Here is a 24,441-nt window from a genome sequence, read left to right on the forward strand (position 1 = left end):
ATACACACTTACACATAATAAACCTTAAACCAAAAATAAAAAAAAAATTTAAAAAGGTGTTGGAGTTGATGAATTGATTTTAGGCACTCGGTGGCTTAAAGTTTACCTTCTCTTAGAATTGGAAGAAGTGAGTGGGTTATGTTCACCATTCGCTTCTCTTTGTTTTTGTTTTGTTTGGTTTTGTTGTTGTTTGTTTGTTTTTGGGTTTGTTTTTTTTTAGATTTATTTATTTATTATGTATACAGTGTTCTGTCTGCATGCATGACTGCAGGCCAGAAGAGGGCACCAGATCTCATTACAGACGGTTGTGAGCCACCATGTGGGTGCTGGGAATTGAACTCAGGACCTCTGGAAGAGCAGTCAGTGCTCTTAACCTCTGAGCCATCTCTCCAGCCCCCTTGTTTTTGGTTTTTTGAGACAGAGTTTCTCTGTATAGTTTTGGTGCCTGTCCTGGATCAAGCTCTGTAGTCCAGGCTGGCCTTGAACTCACAGAGATCCACCTGCTGTTGTCTCCCGAGTGCTGAGATTAAAGGAGTGCACTACCACCGCCTGGCCACCATTAGCTTCTTTAACTGAAATTCATCATTTAATTTTTCACAAAATCTTTTCACTTGGGCATTTGCTCCTTTTATCCTGCCTAAAAAGGTATATTGCGGACAAAGTGAGAAGAGATTACAAACAATATAAATAATTGTGGAATCACACTGCACATTAAATTTACAGAGTGGCTGTGCAAACATAAATTATGTTTTACATCCTTTACTCTGAGCAGTCTCGAGTGTTCCATACATCACCCATAGAACTGACACATAGTTTCTCATGTTCCCCGATGACTCGACACGTCATCCTAGCTGGCTGCTATGCTGTATGGCCAGCAGGCCCAGCAGCCTCACTGTCTCCTCCTTCACTACTGGAGGGACATTATCTGGCTTACTTTTTTTTTTTTCCTGTTTCAAGACATGGTTCTCTTTGTATCCCTGGCTGGCCTCGAACTCACAGAAATCCGCCTGCCTCTGCCTCCCAAGTGCTGGGATTAAAGGCGTGTACAAGCACAGCTATAGCCGGAAGTTTCTCCAGCCCTGCTCACCCCGAGGTCAGACAAATCTCTCCTACCTGCTTCCTGCAGCTGCTTGGTCCCAAGTAAACACATAGAGGCTTATATTATTTACAAACTGTATGGCCTATATGGCTCAAGCTTCTGGCTAACTAGCTCTTTCATCTTAATTAACCCATATCTGTTCATTTATGTATTGCCACGTGTTCTGTGGCTTTTCCTGCGCCCCATTACATGTTGCTCCTTAGACAGCGGTTTGGTGTCTCCTCTTACTCTCCTTCCTCCTTTCACTCTCTCTCGAATTTTCTCTCCTGGCTCCTGCCCTGCCATAGGCCAATGCAGCTTTATTTATCAACCAATCAGAGCAACACATATTCACAGCGTACAGAAAAACATCCCACAGCACACCACCCAGTGTATCTGGCTTAAATTTAAAAGTATTCTGACTGCTGTGTTTAGAACAGACTTGGGGGTGGAGTGCCAGGTGTGGGTAGAAAAAGAGGGGCCAGTTTGGCCAGTGCTGAAGTGCTACATCTGAATAATGACCATGGCTCTGCCATGGTGGCAGTAGTGAAGTTGGTTAGTTGATCCCAAGTGAGCAACATAGGAATCAAAGTTCTTATTCTAAATGATAGAAGGGTGAGTGAATTGAGGGGGAGATCAGAATGAAGCTGGTGAGAGTATTGCAGTGCTTATTTGGCTTTCTAAGATGCCAGTTACTTGGAAAGCCAAGTGTGTGTGTGTGTGTGTGTGTGTGTGTGTGTGTGTGTGTGTGTGTGTGTGTGTGTGTGTGTGTGTACACCTCCAAGAGCCAACCCAAGTAACTGGCATCTTTACTTATATACATTTTCTTTGTAACTACATATATACATTATGTAGTTAGAAAGAAAATCTAGCCTACATAGAGAATTTGGGGACGATCAGCATTCAAGTTCCTATAAGACCTGAGGCCTGGGAGAGATCACTCAGGAATGAACAGAGATGAGGAACCATGCATACTGAGACTGGAAGGCCTGTCAGCATGTTAGGCAGAGAGGCAAGAGCAGAAGCAAGAGACTCAGAGCAGACTGAGGGGAACAGGAAACTAAGAGCTGCAAAGATGTTAATGTTTTGTTGTTGTTTTCTCAGACAGCTACTACAAGTGCTAGGATGGAAACACTGTAACTACTTCACAAATAAGGAGCACAGTAAGGAAATTCCTGAAGTAACACAGAGTGAAAATGCCGGCATCTGTGCTTTAGAGGATTATGCTAACAGAGCAGTTTGCCTCTTGCCTTTGCCTATGCAGGAAAGTTTGGGTCGTAGTTTTATATGACCAGATTACATGCATTTGATAAAATGTCCTGATGTGCACATTGAATAAATATATTTTAAATGAAGCAAAGTTACCTATGAAACGCCAGTAATGACTCTGTGTGATTTTCTTCTTGCCTCCATAGGTATGGTCTGAATATGCGTTGTTTGGCAGCTCGGGTCAACTATAAGACTTTGATTATCATCTGTGCGCTATTCACCTTGGTCACAGTACTTTTGTGGAATAAATGTTCCAGCGACAAAGCAATCCAGTTTCCTCGGCACTTGAGCAGTGGATTCAGAGTGGATGGGTTAGAAAAAAGGACAGCAGCATCCGAAAGTAACCACTATGCCAACCACATAGCCAAGCAGCAGCCAGAGGAAGCATTTCCTCAGGAGCAACAGAAGGCACCCCCTATCGTCGGGGGCTTCAGTAGCAATGGCGGAAGCAAGGTGTTGGGGCTCAAATATGAGGAGATTGACTGTCTCATCAATGATGAACACACAATCAAAGGGAGACGAGAGGGCAATGAAGTTTTTCTTCCATTCACTTGGGTAGAGAAATACTTTGACGTTTATGGAAAGGTGGTCCAGTATGATGGCTATGATCGATTTGAATTCTCTCATAGCTATTCCAAAGTCTATGCACAGAGAGCCCCTTACCACCCTGATGGTGTGTTTATGTCCTTTGAAGGCTACAATGTGGAAGTCCGAGACAGAGTCAAGTGTATAAGTGGAGTTGAAGGTTGGTATCTGTTCACTATACTTGAGTTTTTTAGCTTGATTGTATTAAGGACTAAAAATCTGAAGATGTTAGTTATATAGCCACTGCATAGCTTAATGGGAAGAGACCTTTCACTGTTGCTCTGTCTGGCAAGAAGAAACATGCAAAGTGTAAACCTATTGAAGCTTTTCAGTTGGTGTGATTTAAGGGCAGCAATAAGACCAGACTGAATAAATAGGATTATTCCATTAACCTACTTCGGAGTCTCATCAATGAGGTCAAGGCACCAATCTCCAGAAATTGTGCTTCAAAACAGTATAGTTACTGGACCAGGGATGTGGCTCAGTGATACAGCATTTGCCTAACATGTTCAAGGCCAAGAGTTCAGTCCCTGCTATCACAGAAACACATACACACTGTACTAATAGAGGTACTAGACAGGCAAGAGACCCAGGCTGCAGGTAAGCTTTCTTTCTTTCTTTCTTTCTTTTTTTTTTTTTTTTTTTTTTTTTTGGTTTTTCAAGACAGGGTTTCTCTGTGTAGCTTTGCAACTTTCCTGGGACTCACTTGGTAGTCCAGGCTGGCCTCGAACTCACAGAGATCCGCCTGCCTCTACCTCCCGAGTGCTGGGATTAAAGGTGTGCACCACCACCGCCCGGCTGCAGGTAAGCTTTCTAACACCTATACTCTTTTTCCAAGGTATAATCCCCCAAAGTTAAATATTTCATCATTTAATAAAAGATGTTTATATATGTATGATCTTTTTTAAAAATGATTGATTACAAAGATGCACAATAATGTAAAATTGGTGTAAGAATCAAGATTGATCAATAGAACAAATACACAGCATGAAAGCAGAAAAAAAGCTTCAAGTTGTGGATAACCCTAAAACATTCCTCAGACATGCAGCAGTGTAGAGTAGTCCTCAGAATGGCTCCTCAATGTCTGGGTTTAGTGATCCGTTGTTTGTTTTTTATAGGTGTGCCATTGTCCACACAATGGGGACCTCAAGGCTATTTCTACCCAATCCAGATTGCACAGTATGGGCTAAGTCATTACAGCAAAAATCTAACCGAGAAACCCCCTCACATAGAGGTGTACGAGACAGCAGAAGACAGGGACAGAAATGTCAGACCTACTGAATGGACCGTGCCCAAGGGCTGCTTCATGGCAAGTGTGGCTGACAAGTCTAGATCCACCAATGTTAAACAGTTTATTGCTCCAGGTGAGTTTCAGACAATATGTGTCTTACATTTAAATTGACATATAACAAACTGGTGCACCTTTAAAATATTTAATGGTTTTTAAAAACATAATAGCCGTAGCTCGGGTTTTCCTGTGTCCCACCTTGCCCATGGTTAGGACAAATCTCTCACCTGCCAGTCCTGCAGCTGCTTGGACCCAAGTAAACACACAGAGGCTTATATTAATTAAAACTGTATGGCCTAATGGCTTAGGCTTCTTGCTAGCTAGATCTTACATCTTAAATTAACCCATTTCTATAAATCTATACCTTGCCATGTGGCTCGTGGCTTACTGGTATCTTTACATCTTACTTCTCATGGCAGGGGCGGCTGTCAGTCTCCTGACTCAGCCTTACAATTCCCAGAATTCTCCTCTCTGCTTATCCCTAGCCTGTACTATTCTTCTGCCTGGCTACTGGCCAATCACCATTTCATTTATCAATCAATCATAGCAACACATTCACAGCATACAGAAAGACATCCCCAGCAAATAGCTAGCCCTTTCTTTATGTTACATGCATAAATGATGTCATCTAAGTGAAATCCTCCAAAAGGGGATAGCTGAAAAAAAAAAAAAAAAAGACAGTGTTATGAAAAAAAGTTAATTTACTGTGTGAAGAACCAAGCTGTCGAGTGATACTAACATGTAGATAGAGTTGTTGTGTGCCTCCTGGGGTCTGTATACCCTGGAATGAAGTTCTTTGGTTTGGTTTAGTCTTCGGTACTGGAATCTAACCCAGGACTTTGTATGTACTAAACAAGCGTTCTACCACTGAGTCCATCCTCAGTCTTCCTTGGCTTACATGTCAGCATAGCACAGTTGAAGTTTTAAGTGAGTCTGCCCTAGGTTAAATTTTGTTTAACTTCAAGAGCCATCCTTTCTTTTGCATATTTTTAACCAATAGCATTTTTTCAAGAAATTATAGCATTGCCAAATAGGCCTGCTCTCATACTGAATTTTGTTAATATACTAAATTATCTGAAACTTCATATAAAACCATTTTCACTAATAAACCATTTATAAGATCAAATTAACCTTATGCAACATTTCCCTTTTACTGAGACAGTTTCATTAATTAGGATGTAATGTATTTTCCTGTACTAATCAATATCCATGAGAATTAATGAGTCCATTACTTAAAAGGACAATGAAATAATCTTAGCACCTCAGGCTTAATGAAATGTTGTCAGGTTCAGATTTCATTTCCCCTCTCTCCAACCTGAAGTAGGTAAATAAAAGAGAAGAAAGAGGGTAAGACCTTTGTATTTTCTCCTTGTTCTTTGTTGATGACAGACCTGGAAAGCCAAAATACAAATCTACTCATCCTGCAGGGCCTTGAGTAATGCATTTAGGAATGTTAATGCCTTGCAAAGATGGGACAACCTTTAGTTTTTTTGAGACTAGAACATCTTTTCTCCCATGATGTTTGTGATACTCTGGTACATAGATGCTTTGCTTATTATAAAATACCTCCCATGGCTAGGTGAGAAGTTACAAGGAAATGCTTAAAAATAGTTGTTTTATACCTAGGAAGTTATTGTAGCAGGAGATTATTATATGAAGCAAAAGAACATTTGGTTTGGGGTGAACCCAAGGGGTTTCATTTTGCTTTGATAGTGTTGTCTAGATGTTGGTAGAAAATTGTATCTTCCATCTGATCTCCTAGAGTCTCTGGAGGGTTTTCTTAGAATGGTCTCTGTCCTGTTGACAGCAACAGATTTCCTCAATGCTCTTAGATGCCTTGAGGAATGCAAAAGTAGATTCACACATCCTGCAATGAGGGGTCTTCACCTTAGCCTATCTGTCATTCAGGGGCCAGTTGCTGGAGAGAAAACCACTTTTTTCAGGTGGTTTCAAGCACACAGAGAACTGTTAAAACCATTGTGTTAGAATACACCTACTCATAGTTGATCCCCGTTGGTAAGTCTGCTAGCGAGGAGTGGCATGCACATGTTATTCTGGGTGTTCAGGAAGCTGCACTGTAAGGATGAGGGAGAATGATTGCAACTATGTGAGAGTAAGACTCAAGGAAGTAAGGTGGCATCATTGAAACATGGCTGGGAGGCATGGAGAATGTTTAGAAAATACAGTTTTATGGAAAACAGGCCAGAGCATCATTGCTGAGAAGTTGAGACTTGTTCTTAAGAGTGTAGATGTAAGTAAGTTGAGGTTATGGAGAACCAGAGATTATTTTTCTTTCTGGGTCTTTTCCCCAAAGGAGATTTTTTTTTTTTCCCCAAAAGGGAACAAAATTGCTTTGAGTAGAAAACTATTTTATGAGCAAGATGTAATAGAACACCTGTGATCCCAAGACTTAGGAAGCAGAAGCAAGAAGAACATGAGTTCCAGAACAGTCTGGACTACATAGTGAGACCCAGCCTGAAAAAAAATCAACACACACACATGGCGGGGACCATTTTATAAGTCTGCCACATACTTTTACTTATTTATTAAATAATATTTTCCTTTAAAAATCTAATTAGATACATAGAGATATCTATAGAGATAGATGGATGGATGGATGGATGGATGGATGGATGGATGGATGGATGGATGGATGGGGATAGAGAGAGAGAAGCAGGGGGTAGAATTAAATGGAGTCTCAGAATAGCCTTAGCTGGCCTCAAACTCATTATGTAGTTGAGGAAGGAATTACCTTGAACTCTTGATCTTTCTGCTTCTTTCCCAGTGCTGAAATCGCAGGCATGTGCCACCATGCCTGGCTGTCTTCTAAGTTTTCAAACTGAATGATGTAGAACCACATGCTTGTAATTAATTTTCCCAAAGCATTCTTTTCCTTCCACTTCGTGATCTCTCCTCCTCCTCTCTCTTGTTTAGCTATTTTCCCCCAGCTTCTGCTGAGTGCTTCCCCTCCCCACTTTTTTTTCCTGCCTGATCTTCATCTCTTATCATTCAGCCAGGTTTGAATAGGGCTGTTTCTCATTTGATGTAATAGACCTGTTGATGAGGAATGAATAAATGGTAGTAGCTTATGCTTTATGTGAGGATACTGACTTAAAGACTGTTCTGTTTTCCCAGCTTTACTGAGTGTAACTGACAAGTGAATTTGTATATATTTAGATGTACAGCATGATGCTTTGATGCAGATACATGTTGTAAATTGGTTACCAGGATCAAGATTGGTAGTTTACACAGGACTGGAATCCAGCACCCATGTCAGGTGGCTCACAACTACCTATAACTTCTCTTCCAGGGGATCTGATGCCTCTAGTGTCCATGGGACCTGCACTCACATACCCAAACTCCACACAAATACATAATGAAAAATAATAAAAATCTTTTAAAAACATGAAAGCAAAAGGTAATTTACATATACATCACCTCATAGAGGTAGCATGTGTGTTGGTAAGAGTGTAGAAATATCAGCATATTTTAAGCATGTGATACAGTATTATCTCTAGTTTGCCATGCTGTGCATCAGGTGTCTGAAAGCTTGTATTTGACTTCCCATTTCCCAGTTTCTAAATACATCATTCTGTTTCTGTAAGTTCAGCTTTCTTAACTAATCACTAGGAATGTTTAATGTAATTAGAGTATAGTAGAAATTCCATATTCAGTATCTGCCTTTCATTAAGCATTAGCTCTCAGATGGCAGGATTTCTTTCTCTTTTACAACTAGAAATTACAAACACACCACATTATCCATTCACCTATCACCACACACAGGTTATTTCTATGTCTTAGCTATTTCCACTAATCTTTCAATAAACATAGGATATCTCTCACCCATGTATCTCTTTGTGATACTAATTTTATTTCCTTTAGTAAGTATGGATCCAAAGTGGGATTCCTGGTTCACCTGGGAGTCCTGGTTTTAGTTTGGGGGTGGGGGGGACCTGTATTCAAATTGCTGTAATGGCTGCACCAATTTATATTCCCATTCAGAAGTGCACAAGGATCCTTTCTCCCCATATCTCAGTGCCTGTGCTTTCCATGATAGCCCTAAGGTATAGTGGGTGATACTTTGCTATGGTTTTGTTTGTACTTCCTTTGAGATAAGGGATGGACACCTTTGCATACACCCTGTGACTGGCTATTTGTGACTTTGGGGGAAGTATCTGTTCAGACCTTTGTACATTCTTATTAATTGATTTTTTTTCTCTTGAATTCCTTCTATGTTGTTGGATATTAACACCTTTTCAGAGCTATAGTGTTGAGATGTTGTCTCCTGTTTTGGCCTTTTCATAATTGCTACACTTTATAGCTTGATGTAGTCTCACTCTTCTGTTTGGTGGTGGGTGGTGGTGGTGGTGGTGGTGGTGGTGGTGGTGGTGGTGGTGGTGGTGGTGGTGATAGTTTTGGTACTTGTGCTTTTAGTGTCAGATCTAGAAAATAACTGGCAGCATGTTTGTCCTCCCTTGTTAATGTACACATGTCCATGTATACCAAATAGAAAATTCCAGTAGCTCTTGGAGATGAACTACTCAGAAAGTATGGTTCATGGGCTTGTGGGAGTCCAAATGGTTGGGAAGTCGGAACTTGGGTTAGTAGATTGGAAGGAGTCGTCTCCAGCCAGCACAGTGTTCTGTGGGAGCTCAGAACCTCATCTGCTGTCTTTTCTGTTTGCACACCATCCCTCATGCTGCCACCCTGACCCTGCAGGAGTCTGGCAGGTATATAACTCCCCACGTATGCCGGAAGAAGGAAACTAAAGACTGGTTTCGTATAATTGTTGGGAGACCCCAACTGTTGATTGATTGAGGGCTCTGACTTCTTTGTCACTCCAGTGTGTCTCAGGAGAATCCCCTTTACTAGTGTGAAGGGTTTAGAAAAATTAATAACTGGACTTTTTTAAGGGTTCATTCATTATTGAATCCTTGGGACAACTCATCTGGTATATTAAGACATAATAAGAGGATTGATTAAACCATGTCACTTAATTCAATTTTTATAAATAAAGTGAAAAATTAGAACAGAATTCTGGGAGGAAATGGATTTCAGCTTCCCTTCATCTGGACTAAGATGGGGCATTGTTAACCAGTCTGCCAGAGCATATGTAATACTTAATAATGATAAAAAATAGGACTCAGGATAGTATGCTGTGTTGAGTGTAATTTAATCTTGTATGATTCATACTTCAGTTCTGAATCCCACAGTGTATCAGGTAGTTGAACTCAGCTCCAGATTTCCTTTACTGGAAAGGAGGAAAGTGCTAGTTAGAGACAGAATGCATGCTGACATTTTGACAGATAAAATGGATTTTACTGAACTAAGATTTTACTATTGTGGTCAATTTTTAAACTGTCACCCAGGCATTATTTGATTCATTAGTCTGCTGTGTGTTCTCATTCTTGATACAATTTCCATAACCTTCTGCTCAATCAAATGAAGTCATGAAGAGCCTTGGGCCATGTGTTTCTGTACTGGTGGAATCGGGTGTTGAGAGGCCTGACTTCACAAGCCAACGCTATCCAGGCTGATGTGAACCTTGCTCCTGTGACACTGCGTTTCCTCTCCAGGATTGCTGAAAGCAGAGGTCTGAGGGAAGGACCCTCCACTGGACACTCTTGAGCATCTGTTTCCAGTGCCATTTCCCTTCCTCACAGTCTTTGTACTTGGGCCCTGACACCTAGATTGTAGTTCCTGCTCTACCAGTAGCCGTTTAATCTTACAAAGCCTGTGCGTCTTCACCTTAGAGCAGAAACAATCCATGTTTTACCAACCTCAGAAGAATGAGGACCAAATGACAGTCTGTGTGTGGGTGTGTTTGGGAAAATTAAGCCCAGTAAAGATTAAGATGTTCTATCAGGCGGTGGTGGCACACACCTTTGATTCCAGCACTAGGGAGGCAGAGGCAGGCAGATCTCTGAGTTTGAGGCCAGCCTGGGCTACAGAGTGAGTTCCAGGACAGCCAGGGCTACATAGAAGAAGGTGTTCGTTTTCCCCTTCATGGTTTAAAGTTGTGCTGTATGAATTGTTTATTTACGTGGGGTGTGTGTTTGTGTTATATGTGTTATCTTCGCTGCTAGTTGGTTTTAATATGCACAGTGTCTTTGGTAATTGTTAGATTAGTGTCATTCAGGGAGTCATCTTGCTGAAAGCCAGCCCTCACTGTACTCTGGCTATACGAGAGAAATTCCAGATTTCATAATTTGCCAAATAAAACAGCTTTTAGCATTTTGTTAGCATGTGGTAATTAGTGGCAGTAGTCCCCAGCATTTATCACTGTTCTAAGCCACTGTTTCCTTTAAATTGTCAAAATCAACCTTTGAAGTGATACTGTCTCTGCCAACACTTGAAGAAACTGGGACTTGGAAAGGTCTGTTTTTACTTTTTCAGAGCTGCTGGCCAAGCAGGAATTGTGAAGGGTTTTTAACTCCAAAGTGTGCCTTCCCCCTTCCCTCTTTTATCTTATACATGAGCCCATTGTTTAATTTCCAGTAATTTTGTTTATAATTCCAGAGTATAAAAAATAATCACTGTTTTCCACATCAAGTTAAGAGCCAGACTGGGCATTGTGGGTTCTGTCCTTTGTGTCTGGGAGGTTACTTGACTGTGTATCTCATCAGTTGTCCATCTGTAATGTGGGAGGGAAACAGTACACACTCAAAGCCAGGCAGGCATCATGTAAAGTCTGGAATGTAAAACATTCAAAATATAAGGTAGGGAATACGAGCTGCATTAGAAATGAAATTTTGTACGTACCATTCTGTCTAGAACTTTACCTTTCTTGTAATAATATTCATTGAACCACCTTTTGGCTATTTTTCTCCCTTTTATAGAATAAATATATTAGAATAATCAGTGATTCTTGCCTAGTTGACATCAGGTCTAGAAAAGACAGTATGATCAGAAATTCTTAGTTATTCGCTCTGAATCCTGTCTGTAAACCAGACAGAGTCAATGTAAGGAGAAGCCTTCATGAAGTCACCAGATTTGCTACTCAGCAGAAATCTGTTAACATAACTGGAGTTAATTTTATGTGGTCAGTAGTTATCATGAATAAACTACAATTAAATTTCAAGTATAAAAATGCTTTATTCTAACCATTCCTTGGTCTGTTCCCCACAGAAACCAGTGAAGGTGTGTCTTTACAGCTGGGAAACACAAAAGACTTCATTATTTCATTTGACCTCAAGCTCTTAACAAATGGGAGTGTGTCTGTGGTTCTGGAGACCACAGAAAAGAATCAGCTCTTCACTGTGCATTATGTCTCAAACACCCAGCTAATTGCTTTTAAAGACAGGGACATCTACTACGGCATTGGGCCCAGAACTTCGTGGAGTACAGTGACCCGAGACCTGGTCACTGACCTCAGGAAAGGAGTGGGTCTTTCCAACACAAAAGCTGTCAAGCCAACCAAAATCATGCCCAAAAAGGTGGTTAGGTTGATTGCAAAAGGGAAGGGCTTCCTGGACAACATTACCATCTCAACCACAGCCCATATGGCTGCGTTCTTTGCTGCTAGTGAGTGGCTAGTGAGGAACCAGGACGAGAAAGGAGGCTGGCCAATTATGGTGACTCGGAAGTTAGGGGAAGGGTTTAAGTCTTTAGAACCAGGGTGGTACTCTGCTATGGCACAAGGGCAGGCCATCTCTACATTAGTCAGGGCCTATCTTCTAACAAAAGACCATAGATTCCTCAGTTCAGCTTTAAGGGCAACAGCCCCATACAAGTTTCTGTCAGAACAGCATGGAGTTAAAGCCGTGTTCATGAATAAACATGACTGGTATGAAGAATATCCAACTACACCTAGCTCTTTTGTTTTAAATGGCTTTATGTATTCTTTAATTGGACTGTATGACCTAAAAGAAACAGCAGGGGAGAAGCTTGGGAAAGAGGCAAGGTCCTTGTACGAGCGTGGCATGGAATCTCTTAAAGCCATGCTGCCCTTGTATGATACTGGCTCCGGCACCATCTATGACCTTCGCCACTTCATGCTGGGCATTGCTCCCAACCTGGCCCGCTGGGACTATCACACCACCCACATCAACCAACTGCAGCTGCTCAGTACCATTGATGAGTCTCCAGTCTTCAAAGAATTTGTCAAGAGGTGGAAAAGCTACCTTAAAGGCAGCAGGGCAAAGCACAACTAGAGCTTGAAACCAAAAGCGCAGTTCGTTCCAGCCTCTTCTGAACTCAAGGGCTGAGCTCTGGGTCAGCGGCAGAGCTCAGCAGCGCGCCGCACATTTAAGATGGTGTGTGTCCGGGGTTTGTGGGTCACAGCAACGTGAGAAGAGACCCTTAAAGTTAGTCTTCTGAAACAATTGCATTCCATGGGTCAGGTGCTTAGAAATGTTTAGTCAGTGCGCTGAACAAAGATGTGATCTCTGCCCTGCTCATCACTTAGGCCTCCGTGCGTGCAGAGTCCTTTTCAGTCTGTGAAAGAAAACGGTAAGTCGCCGCTGCTAGCCTGCTGCACAGCACTTACCTAAAACTTAGTATGGAGTGCTTTTCAAATGTGATTATTTATATTTATGCTGAATGCAGGCTTTTAGAAAACAGTGTGCTGTACTGCAGTAAACGTGCGTATAGCCTGGGTTGTGGACTGTGTATTTTCAGTGTTTCTTTCCTGTAGGTTCATTTCTTGGGAGGGAGTGAGCATTTGTTGCATTTGTTCATTTATATATGGAAAATATTTTGAATTATGGTTTTATTGAACTGTGTATATTTAAACAGCCTGTGTTCAGGTCTCATGGTCACATAACATAAGCACAACTAAAATGAAACTTGTTGACTGCACAAGAAATTATGGACATGCTATGTTTTATGAAACTTGATCTACAATCAGTAGAAGTTTGATAATCATCTTCCCACCTCTGCTCCCCTTGCAGTGTGTCTGTGTCGCTATCTAGAACACTGCATTGCATTTCATACTACACTTTGGTAGTTTTGTCCATTTTGAGGACATTACCCAGAACGTTAATTATATGTCTAAATTTGGGACAGAGCTAATGATTTGAAGCCTACCATCGGTCCCCTTAGGACTTTCTCCGTTAAAGGACAGTTACTGGGTTAAAGGTATGTTCAGGGTCACGGTCAAGCTGGTCCTGCCTGGATTGTCACTGTCACTTTTACATCATTGCTGCTGTCCTCACTGTTTCTCTGAAACTTAATTTGAATGATTCCAGCACTGAAACAGAAGAGATGCTGCTGTGTCTGCTGTCCATATGCATCAAATCTCTAAGGGTTTCAGAGTCCTGGTGCCGTGGACAGTGTCTGCTGTGGGCTTCAGGCATTAGGTAAAAACAACGAGGGTTTGCTCTGGTTTTTGTTTATGGTGTGATAATATGGAGATAGTTAGGGAACACTGTCTTACACTTTCTAGGGACAAACAGTAGAGCTTATCCATGCTACCTGTCAGATGCACCTTTAAGAGCCAGGTGGATGATTTGCCCCCACATTGGACTTCTGTTGAATTCAACTACCAAGTACTGTTGAAACTGGAATATATATATTCCATATATATATATATTATATATATATATATATATGATGCATATACACCCATACATAAATGATACATATATAAAGTATAATGGCATCAAAGGAGACTGGAAGATCTGTACTAAAGATAAAGACAATATTAAACTGTTGAGAAATAAGTGTAAACTCCCAGTTTATATGACCACAGCTTAATTTTGCCTACAACAAAACCAATGTGGTCATTAGGTTCCCCAGCTTTTACCTTTGTGGATCTCACACACGAGGTGTTTTAGCAACGTCTGAACATGCACATTTGTCTCAGCAATAAAAATGAGGACTCCCTTTTTATTGTCAATACTGATGTTGAAAACAAGCCTCCCCACCTGGGAACACTGTTCACTCAATTAGATTTGTTACTAGAGTGGTCCCGACTTTGCTTATGTTTGCATACTGGTCTTCAGATGAGAGGGGTCAGTGAAATCATTCCGGTACTGCTTTCGTGACAAACACCAGTGCCTTACCAGTGTGGTTGTCCTTTTCCACCGAGGAGCGATGGTTGGTTTGGCTTGTTTATGGTGTAGAAATGGCAGTTTGCTGCTGTTGCTTTTCCACTGCCTCCTTCCACATTGCAACAGCAACTTGTCTTGTGATCCTGGATTCCCTGAGAGGTCACATTGAGCCTGTGGCAGCACTGTCAGTGGTTGGCTTCTCAGATTGAGGATGCCTCTGTCACCTGGGAGTTTACAGCAGGAGACTCTGGGTGTGCAGGAAGTCTGCCTGCACAGTGGGATGCGCAGCATGCCTGACAGATGGGTGACTGCTTCTGGAGAGCTGGGCATGTGTAGAGCACTGCCTGGGACCCATGCATTTTTGCCTCCAGAAAACTACCAAGTTTCCTAGGTTTTTAAATCATGTAAATGTTTACGTATCCTGAGAATAGAAAGAATGGGAAGGGTGTTTTAAGTTTTTGTTGTTTCTTTAAATTTTTCTTTAAAAATATCGGTTTGATTCACTTACCTGAGTTAGCTCCCATGTTGAATCTGTTGCCGTTTCAGTAGTAAAACCAGCCACATGTTTCTAGACAAAAGGCAGGTTTGACCTCTAGGAGTTACTGTATATAACGGCTTCATTCATGAGCCGCGCAGCGCCCCTGAGCAAGTGCAGAAAAGGCACAAGCACGCTCTCCGGGGGGCGGGACTCATCTGTTTTGGTGTACAGACTCACCAAAAGCTGCTGCTGTTGTCCTTGTAATTGTCCCCTCGCTTCTCCTCCAGTGTACATGTGGGGTCTCTGCCATGTGTCAAATATGCAATAACGTGTTTACCGGATGCCCTTCTAAAGGGTGGTCCTCTGTAAAGCTGTACAGACTTTGCAGTCCAAGCACAATGTGCACATGTTAGTTTTATATACAGCGAAACTTGATTTTTTCAAATGGAAAGGTATTTTGTTTCTATACAGAGTTAAATGGGTTGTTTGTGCTTAATGTAAAGCTGCTTTATAAAATTGTAAAATAAAGTTTTTATCTTGAAAAGAAATGTACTTGGATATTTCTCTTATTTTCTGCTTAGTTTGCGGTTATGTGAGCCTAGCACGCATTTGGCCGACATTTCCTGTTGAGCCTGCAGACAGGGAAGCAGAGTACAGTGCAGGAGCCTTGGCCTGCGGGACCAGAGTGCTGCACGTTCAGAAACTGAAGAGCTGCACTGTGCTCGGGCAGGGGCTGGAGCTCAGGCTGGGGCCCTGCAGTGAGTCAGGCCGGTACACGGGTACCAGCTGCGAGTCCCATGCCGCCTGTCGTCTCTCTGTACCCCTATCGTTAGAATGATCAGTGTCACCTCATATTCTCTCCTCGGTAAGATTTTATGTAAAGTTCCCAAGTACGAATCCAGCCTGTAGCTTGATTTGACTGAACTTTTTTGATCACCAGCCAGCTGTTAGATTCCAGTGCCCAGACAGGTCTTAGCACAAGGCTGTTCTCCCTCTCGGAGCTGTTCCTTGTCTTCTACCTTCAGTTGAGAAACGGCTACGTGGTCACAAACAGTCTCGGACAGGGTGGGTCATGGACTATTCAGGTTTGATTTTGCAGTTTGTGACAAAATTAAGGTTTGGCCGTGAATCTCATACTCTGTTTGTTGCCCTATGGGGCAGGTCCTTCATACCACAGAGAATTTAATCCCTGATAAGCCCTTCTTTCCTGCCTGAGTTGTATTTTTAAAATGGAAGCAGAGAGAGAAAAGCAACAGGGGAAAACCAGAGTTTTGACAGAAATCCAAGATGTAGATCCGGTGCACTTCAGAGGGCAGTGGAACTCGCTCAGGCTCCCCAGAGTACACCTGTATCCTTAGGATGTTCCCTGTGTGCTGCTGTTAGCTGGATTTGGTTTCTGTGAATAACAGTGTCCGCACTGTGGAGGAAAGTGGTCTGCAGATGGCACACTTCTAGATGACAGAATACTAGAGGCTAGGGCAGCTTAAACAGCAGAGATCCACATGTCTCGATTCCAGAAACGAGAAGTCTAAAATCAAGTTGTAGGTGGGATTGGTTTCCTTTGAGGTTGCTTTTCCTCGCTCTCTTCTCCCCACGTCCTTACATGGTTGCCAGAGTCCTAATCTCAAGTCTCACTGGATCAAGGACTATTCCTATGACCTTGTTTTTATATCTGTCATGGGGGGGTTATTTATTTATTGCTTTTGGGTTTGGGGGTTTTTTGTTAGTTTTAAGACAGGGTTTCTCTGTGTAGCCTTGTCTGTCCTGGAACTCGCTCTGTAGCCCAGGCTGGCCTCAAACTCAAAGAGATCCGCCTGGCTCTGCCTCCTGAGTGCTAGGATTAAAGGCGTGCGCCACTGCCGCCCAATTTATTTATCACCTTTTTTAAAGGCGTGATCTCCACATGCGGTCATATTTGATTTGATAACCAGTGGAGGTCCCAACTCAGGTGCTTAAGGAAACATGGATGGGGCAGAGATTCTTACTTAGGGCTCAGGCAACAAAGCTGCCTGACTCACACCTGTGTCAGGAACATGTCTTTGATCCCATGAGTTTAAATTCCTTCATAGTACTGTCCAGAAGAGGGTTTTTGGTTTTTTTGGTTTTTTTTTTTTTTTGGTTTTTTGTTTGTTTGTTTTGCTTTGTGTTTTGTAAGTTGGCAAGGCAAACACTAAAGTGAGGTTTTTAAAAGTACCATCCGAGACTGGAGAGAAGGCTCAGTGGTCAAGAATACATACTGCTCTTGCAGAGGACCTGATTTCAGTTTGCAGCACACAGTTGGGCAGCTCACAACCAGCTCTGGGGGATCTGATGTCTTCTGACCTCCAAAGGCACTGACTGCACTTACACACACTTACATGTGCTCAGACACACATGCACATAAATAAAAATAAACATCTTGTACTGGAGAGAAAACAGTTACGAACACTTCTTGATCTTGCTGAGGACCTGAGTTGAACTCACAGCACCTACATGGTGGCTCACAACCCATCCATAACTCCAGTTCTAGGGGATCTGATCCATGCAAGTGATGGACTCACATGGATGTGGGTAAAACATATACAGTACAACTTAGATAAACATCTCTTTACAAAGAATTTTAGGGCTGGAGAGATGACTTCGGTGGTTAAGAGTGAATGTTACTCTTTCAGAACAATACCCAATACCATGTTAGGCAGCTCACTACTGCCTGTGACTCCAGCTCAAGAGGATCCAACACCTCTGGTCTCCATACACACACACAAACACACAAATTAAAACTAAATATTTTTAAAATATGCTAATATAAACTACATTTTTATTTTGAATGCAAAATTCAGAGATACCGCTACAGCATAGAGAGATTGAAGAAATTACTCATTCATCGAAGTGCTTGCAATACAAGTATGAGGACCTAATTCATCTGCATGCATGTAGTAAGCTGGACACAGTAGCACCCCTCCTCCCAGCTCCGGGGAGGCAGAGACGTGAGGATCCCTGGGCTCCCTGGCCGGCCAGCCAGCGTAGCCAGTCCTCCAGTTCCAGGTTCAGTGAAAGACCTTATTTATAAAAATAAATTTGGAAGTTATTGAAGAAGACACCAGTGTCTGGCCTTCACACACCTTTGGGTACATGTATGGGTACATGCACACACACACACATACACACACACCTACAAGTATGATAGATAAGTACTTGAAAATTGCAAGTAGATTATTTTTTCTTTAACATTCAGTACAAACGCTTTATTTAACAGTTGTAGGTCACCCCCTGGACCAAGTAGTGGATATCCAGGACCCAGCAGCAAGTTCAGCACAGCCTCCGAGCCTCTTTCTGACCCCAAAAGTGTAAACATATCACCCTCTCAAACAGGGCCTTTCATGCTGCAGATGTTGGAGCAGCTGGTGTCATGGATAAATTCCACGTGTACCTGTGTGCACTGTCCCTGTGAGCCAGTCCTGTCTAGCACTTTGCTCACCCTGGCTAGCATGGTGGGCTGCATGTGACTCATGTCCATGATGGCAGGGATCTGGCAGAGAGCAGGTTTTGATTTGTTTTTTGTTTTCCTAATGACAAGGCTTTGTGGATTTTGTTGTTGTTTGTTTGTTTGTTTAACAGCTTTTGGACAGGGCCTTACTAGATTGCCCTGGCTGGGTTGGAACTCAGTATGCAGACCAGGATGGCCTTGAACTCACAGAAATCCACCTTCCTCTGCTGAGTGCTGAGATTAAAGGAGCATGCCACCACGCCTGGCTTTAATAACAATTTTTAATCCCAAGTTCTCATTTTTTATAAACTGTTTAAAACAGCCAACAGTCTAGGGGAAAAACGCTGGTTTCCATTTTACCAGCCCATTAAGGATGTCAGGTTGAAATGGATGTGAATTTAAATGTTGTGTTGGTGATGAATTTGAATGTTTGCTGCTCCGTTTCTGGTGAAAAGAAATACATTTGCCATCTGGAGCAAGTGATTGATCGCTCCCATATGTAAACCGCACTTCCTGAATGTTAAAGAGCAGCCACTCAAAAGTTGCTAAGCCTCCTCCAGGAGTAGAAGGATTTCGCAAAATGATAGCACTGCAAAAAGTCATTAAGGAGGGTAACAACAGCAAAGGGGCAGAGAAAGGACCGGGAGGGATGAGGAACCGCAGCCTCCACGTGAAGCACAAGAGCTAGAGCGTTGTTAGGCAGCCCGGAGCTCACGGTGTCTGCGCTTCCAGTCAGGAGGAGCTGGTGCCTGCCTGGGATTTTGCTCTGGGATAAAACTGAAGGTCAACTTTGAACTGTGTGTCTCCTTTGGGGGGGGGTCACCTATCACATATTTACATTACAATTCTTAGCAGTAGCAAAATCACAGTTATGAAGTTGCAACGAAATAATTTTATGGTTGGGCTCACCACGACATGAGGAACTAACTGTATTAAAGGGTCTCGGCAGTTAGGTCGAGAACCACTGGGGTAGAGGGATGGCTCAGTTGGTAAAGGCTTGCTGTGAAACCGTGAATATCTGAGTTCAAATTCCAGACAGAGCTAGGTGCAGTGTTGTGTGCCTGTAACCTACTGGGGAGACAGATGCCACATGGTGGTCCTTGGGGCTCATTGGCCAGTCAGCCTAGCCAAATTGATGAGCTCAGGAGAGAAACAGAGACAGAGATCAACCTCTGACCTACACACACACACACACACACACACACACACACACACACACACAACACACACACACACACAAATGGCTATTTATAGTGTCTAGAAAACCTGGTGTCCATTGCTTTGGGGCCTAGAGAGGACACTAACTCCCCAGGGTGAGGAGAAGCTGAATTTAAGTCTTGCCTATTAAAAAAAATATGTAGCAAACTGCACGTTTGAATTTGATGCCTGATATCTTTTTTTTTTTTTTTTTTTTTTTTTTTTTCGAGACAGTTTTCTGCGTAGCTTTGCGCCTTTCCTGAGCTCACTTGTAGCCCAGCTGCTCGAACTCACAAGATCCGCCTGCTCTGCTCCGATGCTGGATTAAAGCTGTGCCACCCGCCGGCACCTAATATCATTTTTAAAGTGACAAGATGAATTCTCTGGAATTCAGTTGACTACAATGGGAAACCCCAAGTTCCCACATCATTTCTGGGCAGCCTGTCAAGAGGAACCGAAGAGGCGTCTTACCTCTCTAGCTCCTGCAGGGGGCACTGTCTCCATGGGACTGTGGCTGGGCCTACTGTGCCCGTTTTACATTCAGCTCCCATCCCTAAGGAGGGGGGGAAAGTATAAAACAATTACAATCTAAGTTAGAGTTGGAATGAAGACATTTCCACAGCACCTTCCTGCTGCATACTTCCTAGGGTCCTTATATTGTACACTAGATAGAGGAACAGAAGCCGTACAGACAGATCCACACTGTCACAGAGAAGGGTGGGGATCGGGGGCTCTGGACTGGCAGTTCAATTCTCGTTATCAAGCTGCCTTCATGTCTGTTTCAATCTGGAAATGAGGCTGGGGCCCCTGGGGTGCATTCCTCTCTCAGCTTGTGTCAGCCCTAGGCGTGGCTCTGAAGGAGAGGGGAAGGCTCCCGCTCTCCCTTCCCTGTGGTTATTGGTTCGGATCTCAGAGCTCCGGCCCAGTGGGCGGGCACCTGTCTGCTCCTGTTTGTTACACGTGTGCCTTTCTCTTGGTTCCTGGGGTGCTCTGGGCCATGTCCCCCTCTTGAGGGGTCTGTCTCTCCCTCAGACGAGGGCCTCACCCAGGGCTGGGGCTGGGGCTCCCTTGCACTAATACAGCCTCAAAGCTGCTTTTCCTGTTCTTCGTCTCCCCTCCAACATGCGTTCCTCAGGGTTCTCCACACTGTTTGCTGGTGAATATTCAGACCGGCAGGCAGAAGACAGAGTAAGGGATGTATTGTCTGGGAACTTACAAACCAGTCTGGTCTAACCGGGTCTTCTCTCGGTCCTTGTCCCTCCTGCTCCCTCTCCCTCCTCCTTTTTGTTTTTCATGTAGCTCAGGTTAGCGTCCAACTCACTCTCTGGCTAAGAATGACTTTGAATTCCTTTGAAATCCTCCTGCCTCTACCTCCCAAGCGCAAGAGTTCCAGATGTGTTCCACTGAGCCCAACTCAGTCTGAACTTTCTAGTACCCACTCTGGACCCACCCAAAAGACAAATCCAAAGGCCTGATTTGTCCTTGGATCCCAAAGAAGAATGGCAGGTTAGCTGAGAAAAGGGGATTCAGCTGTGAAGATGGGAGCCCTGCTCCTTCCCCACCTCCTGAATCAGACTCCGCCCTGGAGGGTGAACCGCCAGCCACCTAAAATGTACAGTCACTTGTAAGTCGTCCTCATTGTCTAGCCTGGGTGCCCACAGCACAACCAGGGACTCTTGGAGGTGTGTCTAGGAGAACAGGCAGTGGGCCCTGGGTCCGGGCAGAGATGAGGGTCAGTGAGGGCTGGCTCCTTGGTGCCCCCGGCTGGCTCCTAGTGCTGGACCGCTGTTCTGGTCTCCCTCTTGGGCTCTTTCTCTTCCTCGAGAGCAGCATCTTAACAGATGGAAGAGATCGTTCTCTGAAGGCTTTCTGTCTGGGTCCCAGTCGCTGGCTCGGCACAGCCGCTTCAATCAATGTGCCCAGCCTCCGGTGTCAGCCACCACCTGCCTGCGCCGTAAGCAGATCTCACGGCGAATTAATTTTTTCAAATGACTAATTGAATTTAAATAGACTGAGAGGAAAAGGTTGTCCTCTGCTGACAGTGTGGATTCCTCCAGAGCTCCACAGAGACCTCTGCCCCAGGCAGCCAGCCTCTGGCAGGAGAGCAGGCTCAGCCACAGGGAGAACTCTGCCGATCCTGGGGAACCTTTGCAAAAAAAAAAAAAAATGTCCAGAGAGAATTCTCAGGGACTTGCTGGGCCTGTCCAGTGTGGTTGAGGCTTTCAGTGCATTCAGCCAGAGGTTTAGAAGGGGCCACAAGCCTGAGTAAAAGGCTGTTGTATGTATTCAAGGCTGGAAAGGGTTCAGCCATTAGGAGACTTGCTCTTGCCAAGGACCAGGGTTCGAATCCCAGCACATACACCTGGCTCACAACCTCCTGTAACCCCAGCTCTGGGGGATCCAATGTCCTCTTCTGGCCTCCACAAGTACCAGGCACACGCATGGTACATGTACATATATGCAGGCAAACCACACATACACATTAAAATTAGATAAATCTAAAAGGAGAAGACACAATACTCACTCGTCATATTTCAAAACATGAACTTGGGGCCTAGGAATAGCTCAGTCAGTCAAGTGCTTGGCTTGCAAGAATGAGGTCTTGAATTTATGCCCAGCACCCATGGAAAAAAGATCTGGGTTGTATGTGCTTGTAACAGCAGAGGTAGGGAGGGGAGACAGGAGGAGCCATGGGCCTCACTAGCCAGACAACCTAAACAACTTGGTCAGCTCCAAACCAGTGAAACGCTGTCTCAAAATACAAGGTGGACAGTGTCCTGGGGAGTAATACCTGAAGCTAACCTCTGCCCCCTATAAGCATGAACCCACAGGGAACACACACACACACACACACACACACACACACACACACACACCACCACACTCACTCACAAGCCTTCAAAACCATGCAGGAGCCGTGAATGTGAACAGTTGGGTCAGTGAGTGACAGGGAATGGGGGTGGGCTATGGCTAGGAGGAAGCATGCATTAAAGACTGTTTCAGAAATTAAATTACTTCTAGCTAAGTGTGGTGCCTTAAGCCTGTAGTCCCAGCACTGAAGAGACTGAGACAGGAGGATTGCCTCAAGTGTGAAGGCAGCAGTGGGCACAGCAGACCTCCAGGCTGAAGGAGCTGTCCATGTGAGAACAAGGGCTAGGCTGAGGCTGTGAGTTCCAGGACAGACTGGGCTCAGAGTAGGACCCTGTCTCAAAAAGCAAAACTACAAGCTGAGGGTGAAGTTCTGGGGGCAGATCGTGGCCCATGTTTATAACCCCAGTACCTGGGAAGTGGAGGCAGGAGGATCAAAAGGCCAGTCAGACTCAGCCGTGGATACATAGTTTGAGGCTAACCTGGGCTACCCGAGACTCTGCCTCAAAATAATAATAATAGTTATTACTATAAAATAAATAAATTACTACTAGATAGACAAACAAAATACACATTTAAGAGTAGATTTGGCTAGTGCAGAACTTGCAAATTGTTTAGAATTTTCTGGAAATTTGTACCTTCCTCTGGTCCTCTGCCTCCTTTCTCACTCCGTGGAGCATTAGACAGCCACTGCAGTGAAGGATTACACACCTTGATGGTGATAGTGCTGAAACTCTCCAGGTCTGGCCCTGCCTGAGCCCGCTGTGGGCCAGGCCATGACTTGATTCTTGCTGTGAGCTCCCAGGGTCAGTGACATGGAGCTGACCTGAAGTAGGCACTCAGTGTGAGCATGTAGGTGGGTTTCATGGCAGAGGTGAGGACTGAAGTCAATGGCCCACTCTTGGCTCCACATAGCTTGCTGCCGAGTCGAGGAGACGGAGGCATGGACTCTCCTTCATGGCTCACAGTGCAGCATGGCTCACAACCAGGACCCTGGTTTGCTCTAAGAAGGCTTCCAAGGACACAGTGGAACTAGGTGTTTGTTTTAGATGGACTCTTGAGATTGCAAGAACATAACAGAGCTTCCTGAGTTAGAAGACTCGGAAGAAAGAGAGGTAGGAAGGAAAGGCAGGCTCTGGGAAGCGCAGGGTGGCCAGGTGAGGAGGTGGGCTGGGCTCAGACCACTTTAGCACCTTCCATAAGACAATGCAGGTGCATTCCTGTCTCTCCCCCACCCCCAGGTCTATCCAGACATTCCCATTTCCCTTACCTGGAACCCTATGAGGCCAACTTATCCACAGTGCCTAGAACCCATTGTACATTTTAGGAGCCCTGAAAAATGTTTTCAATATCATAATAAAATGAATACAATAATATGAGTTAGGGGCATCGTTCAGCTCTAGAGTGCTGACCTAGCATCCATAAGAACGCAGAGTTCCGTCTGCGTCATGGAAATGTATTATGATCTACATGGTGCTGGGATTGATCTCACTGGGGCAATGGGGAGTGAAGAAATGTTTAAAAAAAAAAAAAAAAAAAAAGCGCTAGTCTCAGGCTCTGTTGGAGATGTACCAGTAGTCAGAAACTTAGCCTTTCTGACAAACAACTGAATGAAGAGGCAGCCAGGGTGGTGGTGGGTGGTGGGTGTCATCTCAGCAGGGGTTCTTATAGGGGCAGTACTAGGCTACAGTCATTGGAAGGAGTTGATATGTCTGCACACACTGTCAACATCTATACACAACAAGCGGAAGAAGGCCTTGCTATTCCCATGGATCTGAGGCATCGGTGTGTTTGACATGGCCTTGTTCATGTCGACAACACACATTCACGCAGGACTTCATCTACTTTCCACAGAAAAGGGAGGAGGGAAGAAGGAAGGGAAGGAGGGAGGAAGGGAGGAAGATAATAATAATAATGGATAGAAAATTGTGAAACCCAAGTGTGGAGGTGGAGCCAAAGGTACTTGGGAGGCCAAGCCCAGGAGCTTGGGACCAGTCTGGAAAACATAAGATCCTTTCTTGATGATGAAGGTTATGATGATGATGAAGGTTATGTTGATGATGAAGATTATGATGATGGTGATGGTGGTGGCCGCCAATGCACCCATAATCCTTTTACTGGTTTTGTGAAGGATAGGGCACAAAGACCCCGCCTACCCTCTCTCCTATCCCTCTCTTCCCATCCCTCTCTTCCCATCCCAGGTGCAACTCCACTGCAAAT

General features: G+C 43.9%; 1 protein-coding gene across 7 annotated transcripts in view; it reads left to right on the top strand.

Moving 5' to 3' along the window:
* Glce (glucuronic acid epimerase) overlaps positions 1 to 15,238 on the top strand; it is a 70,969-nt gene extending 55,731 nt beyond the window's left edge. For 6 of the 7 annotated variants that reach the window (XM_037207429.1, XM_037207431.1, XM_037207427.1 and 3 more), the window contains 3 exons: positions 2,494 to 3,092; positions 4,051 to 4,296; positions 11,349 to 15,238. In XM_037207429.1, coding sequence (XP_037063324.1) covers positions 2,507 to 3,092; positions 4,051 to 4,296; positions 11,349 to 12,373 — 1,857 coding nt within the window. In that variant the 5' untranslated portion in view covers positions 2,494 to 2,506 and the 3' untranslated portion in view covers positions 12,374 to 15,238. The remainder of the gene's footprint in view (positions 1 to 2,493; positions 3,093 to 4,050; positions 4,297 to 11,348) is intronic. The other variant, XM_037207432.1, reaches the window with a different exon arrangement.
* The last annotated feature ends 9,203 nt before the right edge of the window (positions 15,239 to 24,441 follow it).

This window comes from Peromyscus leucopus, chromosome 7 (genome assembly GCF_004664715.2).
Source record: "Peromyscus leucopus breed LL Stock chromosome 7, UCI_PerLeu_2.1, whole genome shotgun sequence".
Taxonomy (NCBI): Eukaryota; Metazoa; Chordata; class Mammalia; order Rodentia; family Cricetidae; genus Peromyscus; species Peromyscus leucopus.